Source organism: Drosophila suzukii, chromosome 3 (assembly GCF_043229965.1).
Source record: "Drosophila suzukii chromosome 3, CBGP_Dsuzu_IsoJpt1.0, whole genome shotgun sequence".
NCBI classification, from domain to species: domain Eukaryota; kingdom Metazoa; phylum Arthropoda; class Insecta; order Diptera; family Drosophilidae; genus Drosophila; species Drosophila suzukii.
The window spans coordinates 35,828,699-35,838,536 of NC_092082.1; the positions used below are offsets into that span (position 1 = coordinate 35,828,699).

The 9,838-nt window shown below is 47.3% G+C and overlaps 1 protein-coding gene across 1 annotated transcript; it reads right to left on the minus strand.

Moving 5' to 3' along the window:
• Positions 1-1,412: 1,412 nt before the first annotated feature.
• Positions 1,413-4,620, minus strand: LOC139352758 (uncharacterized). Its single transcript, XM_070995389.1, has 5 exons — positions 4,250-4,620; positions 3,785-4,077; positions 3,111-3,433; positions 2,001-2,785; positions 1,413-1,941 (listed from the first exon to the last, which is right to left on the minus strand). The coding sequence occupies exons 1-5, from the start codon at positions 4,618-4,620 to the stop codon at positions 1,413-1,415; spliced, it is 2,301 nt and encodes a 766-aa protein (XP_070851490.1).
• Positions 4,621-9,838: the final 5,218 nt, after the last annotated feature.

Below are 9,838 nucleotides of genomic sequence, written 5' to 3' on the forward strand. Positions count from 1 at the left end.
TTGGTGTAGGAGCCTGCCAAGGGTATTAAAATAAATGCTCCAGTTCGATTTCGAAAAGTTTCAGAATCTGATTGGAACATTTTAATCGAAGTGGTCAGAGAAGAAGTGTTTCTCCAGTACCTGTTTTAGCCAGTGAATTTCGATGAACGAAAAATTAAAAATGGAAGAAAAACGCCTTAAGGAGGTCAGGCAGATGAAAAAGGACGTCTTACCCAAGCTGATACCCATTATTGTGTAATTTCACCGACAGGAAGCAAAACCACGACAGGGAAAATCTGCAAAATAGTTGAAGTGCTGGAGGAGATCCCCTAGAGAAACCCACTTGGAAGGAACATGCCGAGTGGGACTTCGCTCAATCTCCGACGAGCTCTCCATTGGGGAACCACCGGGCTCCACCTCCTCCAACTACTTGGCAGCTAAAGCGGAGATGGAGGACGCGCCAGCTTCTATAGGGGAGGAAATAAGGTTGCTAGGGACAGCTGGGGGAGCCATCACCAGCCATTACCAGGAGGCTTGGCGACTTCAAGCAGCATCAGGCGGAACAACCCCGTTCCCAATCCGGCTCCCACTTCCTCAAGGTCCAATATGTCTATTGGGACTTGGAGCTGGACTGCAGATGGCGAAGCATCCGTAAGAAGGTAGCTTTAAACTACTTACTTACAAAAATAAAAATATGTAAAACATTCCATTTATGTTTATTTAAATTTCATTGTTGTGCACCAGTAGACTCTTCTTTTTTAGATTGCTTAAATTTATTTGTTTTCCGTTTGTCAACAAACCCAGCTGCTTTACAGTAAGACCATGTTACGTGCATTGCGGGTGAACCTTGAAAACTTTAATTACACTACAAAGAATACGATTTTCCAACTAGTGAAACTCTTAGCCGATCTGAGTACTAGGCTTAAAGGATAAAATAAAATATTAGCTCACCCATTATATTTGTGTCGGTGCCTTCCTACTTTTCAAACATAAACTCGTTATATTGGCATACATGTATAAATGTAATACTTATAATACCCGTTACTCGTAGTGTAGAAGGAAGCGTTTCCGCCCCATTAAGTATTTATATTCTTGATCAGGATCATTTGTCGAGATTTTTCTTTTTTTTTTTTTATTAAATAAAGCTTAAGTATATACATGAATACAAGTGAAAGAAGAAGAGAAGAGGTAGAAATGTTCCGATCCCGCGGGACTGCCGCAAAGCTATACTTCGCGGGTCGGATGGCGGTCAGGTTGCCGCTCGTCCTTATGACTCGATGCGTCGACTCCGTTCTCGACGCCTTCGCTCCTTCAGGATGCCAGCGGCCATGTTGGCTATCGCGTCCCACTTGATTTGACTTTCCAGCATGCAGCTGATCACGTTGTCCGCTGTCAGGTTACAAACGGTTGTCGTTTCAGGTTCGGCTTACTATTCAGATGAATAGCGCGTGCTCCGCGTCTTCGATGCTTCCTGTCCCGCAATGGTCGCAGTAGGGGTTTGGCTCGTGATTAAACCTATGTATGTATTCCTTGAAACATGTCGTCTCTGCAGCCAGGGGGTTAGACTGGGAATTAGCCTGTGCGTCCACCGCCTTGTGGTCGCATTGTTCCACCTCCTTTGCCATGCCTCGATCGTGTTGCTGCGCTGAGTCCTGCTTCCTGTGCACCCAGTTCTTCGTTCTGCCGCCAGCAGGTCTATCGGTATAGTAGCGGCTACCACTAGCGCGGCTTCCTCGGATACCGTGCAGAAGCTGCTTGTGATGCGCAGTGCGCAGCGTCTGCAAACAGCTTTGCACTGGCGGCTGTATGATGCGGTCTTCATGGCTTCGGTCCATATGGGCGCGGCGTACAATGTGGTAGATGTCACCACTGTGGCTATTATCCTTCTGCTGTGCTGTTTCGGTCCTCGAGTATTCGCCGTCATCCTTGAGATGGCTGCAGTCGATTTGGATGCTTTGGCTGCTGCATACGTTAGGTGCGTCTTAAACGATAGCCTGTGGTCGATCAGTACTCCAAGATACTTGATTGATGCGCTTGTTTCTATTGGAGTTGATCCGACTCGTATTGTGGCCTTCTCCACAGTCTTCCTGCTGCTTATGAGCACTGCCTCCGTTTTGTGCTCGGCGACTGCTAACACGTTGTCTGCGAGCCAGCAATTGAGGGTGTCTATCGCGAGGCTGCACCTATCCGTGATCTCTTCGAGGGTTTTCGCTACCGTTACCAGCATTATGTCGTCCGCAAATCCCACCACAGTGCATCCTGCGGGTAGTACCAGCCTTAGGATCCCGTCGTACATGACGTTCCACAGTATCGGGCCCAGGACTGAGCCTTGAGGTACTCCTCCATTCACCAGGTACTCGTGCTCTTCGACATCAGAGGAATATGTTGGCACTCTGTCCTTGAAGTAGTCCGCTACGAGGTCGATCAGGTAATTCGAGATTCCCATGCGATGGAGTGCCTGCAGGACAAGGTTCCAGTTGGCAGAGTTAAAGGCATTCTTGACGTCCAGGGTGCAGACGAGGCAGTACTCTTTTGAGCCACCTAGCCACCTTTCTCCTTCGATTGCGTTAGCAGCCAGTTGGGTGACCGTTTGGATCGCGTCAATGGTGCTTCTTTTTCTCCGGAAGCCAAACTGGTGGTCCGATAACGCTCTAAGTTGGTCGAGCTCTTTCTCGAGGTGGGTGCAGATTATGCGCTCGAATATCTTCCCCGTTGTATTCAGCATACATAGGGGTCTGTATGACGATGCGTCGTCGTTCAGCTTGCCCGGCTTTTGGGATAAGCACCAACCTTTGACGCTTCCAACCTATGGGGAAGGTTCGTTGGGTGAGACACATGTTGTACAATTACGTGAATATACCCGGGTAGTTTTCCACCAATGTGTGCAGTGCAGCATTGGGAATGCAGTCGGGGCGAGGGGCTTTTTCGATTTTGGTTTTCCTTAGCGCAGCCAGGACTTCGGCTTCGCTGGTGAGAACAGTATCGCCTTCTCCGGTAGCTTGCCATGTAAGGGGCGGCTGAGTGGGGAACAGGGTAGACACTATTTGGCCAAGCTGTACGTGGCCGGTAGGGGTCGGCTGTCTGTTGAGCTTACCCATGACCATCCTGTATGCTGACCCGAATGGTTATACATCCGCCGCTTCGCACAGCTCCTGGAAGCATCTGGCCTTGCTAGCTTTGATCGCGTTCTTCAGGACCTTTCTCTTGGCTCTGTAGGTTGTTTCCCTTAGCTCCTGGTTTACGCGTCCTCTGCTTTTCTGACACCTGCGCAGGGCCGCCAGGCAGTCTCTCCTCGCGCAGCCTATCTCCTCGTTCCACCATGGTACTGGTCTTCGCCCGTTACCACCTTTCGTGGCCTTTTCCATAGCTGCATCGCACGCCTCCTTCACTCTATCGGCTATCTTCCTCGCGCATGTGTTAGCGTCTCCTATAACGCAGACGCCTTCCATGTGTGCTAGGAGGGACACTGTGTTAAGGGTATGCGCTTTGTAGGTTGTTTGGCGGATGCTTGGAGCGGGCAGTCTTTGGTTTGTCTGGGTGATGATCAGAGCGTGGTCGCTGTGGGTGTATATATCTGACACCCTCTACACGCAGTTGCGTGCCAGTTCAGGGCTAGCGAGGGTCAGGTCGATAGTTGACTCCCGACCTGACTTGCTGAAGGTCGGTCTATTACCTTCGTTGAGTAGGCATACGTTTAGCGAAGCCACTGCCTCAAGGAGGATTGTTCCCCTCTGCGTCGTACTAGTGCTGCCCCATGTTGTGGACCATGCGTTGAAATCACCTGCGATGAGGACAGGGGACCTACCGCGTGCGTCGTCAGCGATCTCCTGCATTATTGTTCTGAACTCGCTAATGTGTACGCTCGGGGCTATGTAGCAGCTGTAGAATGTTATCCCTTTGATCTGCGCTCTTGTGTATCCCGTCCTGGAAGCCCTTTGAGATAGGTGTCCAGGGGGCAGCCCGCAGCTCCATATTGCTGCTCTGCCGTCCGAACTACGTTGCCATACGCCTTCATGCTTGTCCTTGTAGGGCTCGCTGAGTATTGCCACCTCAGCGTGCTGCTCGATGACCGTCTGTGCTAGCAGGTCCTGCGCCGCTCTGCAATGGTTAAGGTTTAGCTGTAGGACCTTAACCATTCTGTTTATCATGCATGGCTCTCCGGTACTCAGGGCACGCACTGCTGAGGGTCGAGTGTTCGGCCTCCCCTCCAGATTTTCCGCTTCTTGTGCAGATGATGCATTTTGGTTTGCCCTGGGTACAAGTTTTATACTTGTGGCCATCCTTGCCACATCTGAAGCAGGATCGCTGCGTGTTTTTGGCTATTGCCTCTGACGCTGGGCATCTGGCAGACATGTGGCCTAAGCCCATGCATTTGTAGGATCGCCTGGGCTCTGTTTTCTGTCTTATGCGGCAGACGACCCATCCAACCCTGATTTTCCCCTTGTCGAGGATCCGCTGCGCATGCTCAGGTCTGAGGTGGACCGTCGCCGTTTGGGTTCCGCCATACGCCTTCCGCATCCTAGGTGCAGCGCCCGCCGGGATGTCGCACTCCTCCTCAGCGTAAACTGCCTGTAATACCGCCTCGCAGGTGGTCATTTCGTCCAGATCGCGGATTTCCAGTTGCACCGTGTCCTCCAGCATAGCCACTTCGGCTTTGCCGCTGAAGGCAGACTTGATGGCTGTGTGCTATTTCTGCGTGGCTGGGTCTGAGGGTTTCTGCATCTTGAATAGCAGACTCCCATTGGCTGTCCTGCGTATGCCTTGCCCTCCATCCTTAAGCCCCTGAAGGGAAGGCTCGGTTTTGACCAGCTTGAGCATGTCTGCGTACGATCCTTCGCTGCATTTGATTAGGATAGCGTCAGAGCGCTGATTCCTGCGCTTCGCGGTGCGGTTCACGTGGCCTTCGCTTTCCCCATTACTCGCTGCAGTCACGTGGGGCTTCTTGGTTTTGGGTCCCACCTGTTGCCAGGGCGGGTTTCTCGGCGCGACCCTGCCTGGGTTCCCCGCGCCAGTATGCGTTCTCTTTATGCTGGTGCCTTCTTGCCGTGGGGCAGAGAGCGATGGTGTTGTCTGCTGGGTTGCGCTGGGGGTCGGGCCCCTGGCTCGGGATTTATCCAGCGTCGCACTGATCTCGCTTTGCAGCTTCTTCATTGCATGCAATGAGTCGATCGTGGCCTGTGTGATATGGCGGACAACCTTCTTGTTGTTGCTCTTTGTGTCCGTGAACTTCGCGATCATTTCGTCGAGCACCTTGCCCAGCTCATCGGTGAGAGCTGCGGCGCTTTTCTGGACCCGCTGCTTCTTGTTGGCTCCGTCGATCGCCTCTTCAGGGCTGGTTGGTTCCCGACTTCTCTTCGGGGTGGTTTGCTCATCCTCGTTACTGCCGAAGTTGAACATTGGCCCAGTCACTTTGGGAGGCGCTGACACTGGGTGGGCATCGGGAGCCGGCTCCATCCCCGTTGGCGACCGCTGCACCTTCTGTTTCATCATCTGAAACTTCTTTAGCAGCTCTTCTTCTGCCCTGACAACTGCAAGAGCCTGGGTCTCGTCATGTCCGGACGATTTCTCCTTATCCATGGCCTGCACTAGTCGGAGGTCCCTCGGTGAGCCGGGATTTCCCCCGGTTACTGCCTGGTGGGAGCTATACCGCTCCGGCTCGGTCCCCCGAGCCCCGTTTGAGCTGGCGCCGCTATCGCGGTGAGGTTAGAAATTGGCCGGTAACTTGGCTTTTTGCTCATCTACCCCTGTATGTAGTGGCGGAGGTGGTTAGGTTGGATTTAAGGATTCAGGATTTGCATGTTTTTATTTTAGTTTTGATTTCCCGGGCAACCGACTTCGTAGAAGAACCCGCTTAGCCGCTGTAGAGCTCGGCGGGGAAAGCTTGCTGTTAAGCTCGATGGTAAGCTCGCTGTTAAGCTCACTGTATAGCTCGCTGTTAAACTCGCTGTTAAGCTCGCTGTTAGAAGCGGCGCTGTCCAGCACTGCGATCAGCTGATCGATGTTGATTGCTTGTGCCGGGAAAACAGCGCGTGTGCGGCTTGTGGAAGCTGTGAGCGGCACCAAATATATGTGGCGCTCTGGAGTGGAGCGTTGCTGTGTGGGTGCGGGAGAGTGAGGATCCCCCCCTTCTGTCCACCAGGCTTGGCCAGGCTTTGCAAGCGTAGCAGTGTGGTTTGTTGACTGGGTAGAACCTTCCTGTCGCGTCTGTGGTACGTACCTGCAACCTGAGGTGTCCCGCACTAATCAAACGCACTTTTAGGTATTAAACACGGCTTACAACGACCAAAAACTCGATATATTGGCGGTCGATGTTCAGGTCAAATTAACTGGGTGAGTGTTCACTTGCTTTTTCATTAGTCGAGTCAGTCTAGCCATGTTCGTCTGTCCGTATGAACGCTGAGATCTCCTAAATTATAAGACCTAGAATGTTGGGACTGGGCATGCAGATTTTTAAGGCTTCCTGCGCAGTGCAAGTTTGTTACAGGTGACATGCCCACACTAAAGCCCACAAGCCACTTTAACAAGAAAACCCGTTTAGCGTTTAAATTTCTTCATATTATCAATACCAATCTACATGCAAAAAGCTTTTGAAGTCGAACCAGTCATTAAAAAGTTATAACCAAATAATAATCAATATTTAGCAAATTCAATAGAGACTGCGCACCACATGCAGCAAATCAGCTATTTCCCCTAATACACACCAAGCCGCCAGGGGCGCTATAGGCTAGGTGGCGCTATAGAAGAAGGAGATAGGTGACGCTATTGTAGTTTGTTCACATATCGAATGCACACTGTATTCAGTGTTTCGAATTAATATTATTACATACACATTGTAGCACTTGGCCACAATATGTAAGTCACAAATACAAGTCCCAAACAGTTCTTCAAGTGCCTGGTAATATGATCGCCATTGAGTGCACTGGGACTAACCAGTGCTGAGTCCGCATATTTGACATGCGCGACCGCTCTGTCACAAAGTGAACATAAGACCTCCCTTCCGCCGCGGCGACTCTTCGCCAGCGGCTACTAATACATATCTATATCTATATATATATATATATATCTATACATAAGCATTGAACGCTGCTCTGCCGGCGTCTCTGGCGACGCAGCTACACTCTCAGTAGCTGTACAAAGAATTGTAATAGAGTTAAGAATTCATTGAATAAAGACAACTCCAATGCAAAAATTCGCTTAAATCTTATTGGGATATCAAAACCTTATTAGGACAATATATATACGAGTATATATCACATGGCGACCGTGACAGGACCTCAGAAGATTGCAACAACTCAGAAGATAGCAGGACGAAGGACAACCCAGTAAATTGAAAAAATATCTGATGGCCTGGCGGAAATCGGACTAGAGGAACGAGAAATAATCTGAAGGCCAATGAAAAAAAACTGAGTGAGCAGAGTTATGCCTAATCCGGGGGCGTAAAAAATAAAATAAACAAAAGAAGAGCGCACGTAAAGTGGCTATTGTTTAAGAAACAACCACCACCCCCCTGGGCAACTGCCCAAAAACTACAAGATGAACTTGATTTTTTAAATTCAAGTCTCGAGCAAAAAAAACCACTAACTCCAGCTCACTCAGCCATAAAAGTTATAAATACAAAAATAACACCTCCTCTTCCGAAGCCTCTTCCCAAAAGAGAGAAAACGTGCCCGAAGGACTTCCCTGGACCGCTGGATAGCCCCTTCTGCCAAATGACCTGCGGAGAAAAACCGAAAAAAAAACCTGTGCGATGACCGGCACCGGTACCGCCTGAGCCCACAGGCTCCGGATAGCAGCAGCAGAAACTACAAGTGTGGGGGGCAAGCCAAAATCCCTACGCCGTCGATGGAGCATCAGCGTGCCAACCCCGGCGACGCCCAGCTGATGCAATAGAGGGTCTGAAGAAAGGCGGATTAAAAAAAAAAAAATATATGTTATTATAATTCAAATTTGTAAAATTGAGCGGAACCCTTTCTGACCAATAGCAGTATAGCCCGTACAGCTATACGAACAAATAGGCAGAGAACTGAAAAAGAGATACATCTTTTTTCTCAATCAAAAAAAATTCAAACCAAAAAACTTAAAAATTAAACAAAAAAGAAGAAAGACCTAAAAACAAAAAATGAAATACTTATGAATAGTAATAGCATAAGTAAATTCGATGAAAGTAATGAGATAAGTTATATAAACACAATGGGATTGATCGATACGAAAACAGTGGACTCCACTGCAAACGTGATTAATAAAATAGAATCGACATATATCGATGCCCATTTAACAAATATATTGTTATTGATAACTGTCATAATTTTGTGCGGATATATACTTTATAAGGCATACCTATTGCACAATAAGTGTATAATAAAAAGGGCCCTAAGCCAAGCAAACGATCTAGATAAGATCTAATTGCATACGCACAACATTATGATAATTATAATAAAAATAAGTATTCAAAAATCTTGAAATAAATATATATAAATTGAAAACAAAACCTTTTCAAAATAATTGTTGTTCGTACCCAAAGGTACTCAACATGACCACACCCAACAAATCAAGCAGTAGCCAAGTTGGGAACAGTACCAGGCGCTCAGTAGCACCCACTGCATATGAGAATTGCTGATCAGCATATTATATGTCTCACTAACTCACCGTCTCACCGACTGAACGGCACACTGACCCGCCAATGCAGTCAGCACATTTTAAAGTGTCAGCCAACTACGCAAACTGCTACCATAATCATAATTCCCTGACCTACTTTAGAATATAGCTCACTTCACTAATCATTACACTAAACTTCCGTGTTCCAAGTAGTATATAAACATGTTCCAAATGAAGAATAAAACAGTTATCAACGCATCTCATAACTCCGCGGTTCTACTTCCTACCTCTGGGAATAGGGCTCGTAATGCACTATCTCCACTAGCAGCTAACCTACGTTAGCTCAACCCCAGCCCAGTTCAGCATCGCCTGTGGTCCGGCATCGCAGTAACTATCGTTACCATTGCCGCGACGCGATCGTCCTGCCAGCAAAGCGTCCCTGTGCCAGCGACAAGTGCTCATTACCCCTTTGTCCCGCGGTGTGACCAGGAAGTGTCTACTTCGGTTAGGCACAAACAATGGTCTAAGTAATGAGAAATGAATTGGTTGTCTAAGAAACATATTTTCTGAATAATTAAATTAATAAAATAAAAATAAAGACAATAAATTAAAATTAAAAAACAACATGATCGTAAAAGAACACAAAAAAAAGAGAACTAGATTTTGAGAACAGAGAATAGTTTATTTTTGATAAATAAAAAGATAACAGAGCCCCTGTAATTTCCTATGCAAATAGATGGATAGGTACGAATGAAAAATAGGTGAACAATAAACACAAACGTCGCTAAAAATATTTTAATTATGCCAACAAATAAAGCGATAAAGGGAACCTTTAGAAAGGACCCCGAATTTTCTGGGCGAGTAAAAGCCATACTTCAATTGCACAACTCACCAATGTCAATCAATGAACTCGAAAATGAATACATTGAAAGATATAACCTACAATTTTCACCATTGATCCATTGCACAGCAACACAAAAAGGAATTTTCCTGAGTGCAGTACCAAATTGTACAATTTTTTCGGAAGTAAATAAAGATCTGTTTCTTGGTAATGTAATAGTGATAAAAGCAGCATGGAATGGAAAGAAATAAAGGATAGGCTGACAGAAGTAATAATAGAAATATACAAGAAGGCACCATAAACAAACACGCTAAAATACTAGTAGAATGCTTTGATGAAGCACGAAGCACGCCTCAAAATTATTCCTACGGATAAGATCCAATATTATTTCTATCAAAGAAAAATACGATTTGGATATATCTA

What these genes read in the sequence shown, in the direction of transcription:
- LOC139352758 (XM_070995389.1), bottom strand. Translation starts at nt 4,620, where the DNA reads ATGCTGGAGGACACGGTGCAACTGGAAATCCGCGATCTGGACGAAATG. An exon ending in AGCTGTGCGAAGCGGCGGAT is followed by an intron (nt 2,786 to 3,110) that starts GTATAACCATTC and finishes CCTTCCCCATAG; the next exon opens with GTTGGAAGCGTCAAAGGTTG. An exon ending in GAAACAAGCGCATCAATCAA is followed by an intron (nt 1,942 to 2,000) that starts GTATCTTGGAGT and finishes TAACGTATGCAG; the next exon opens with CAGCCAAAGCATCCAAATCG.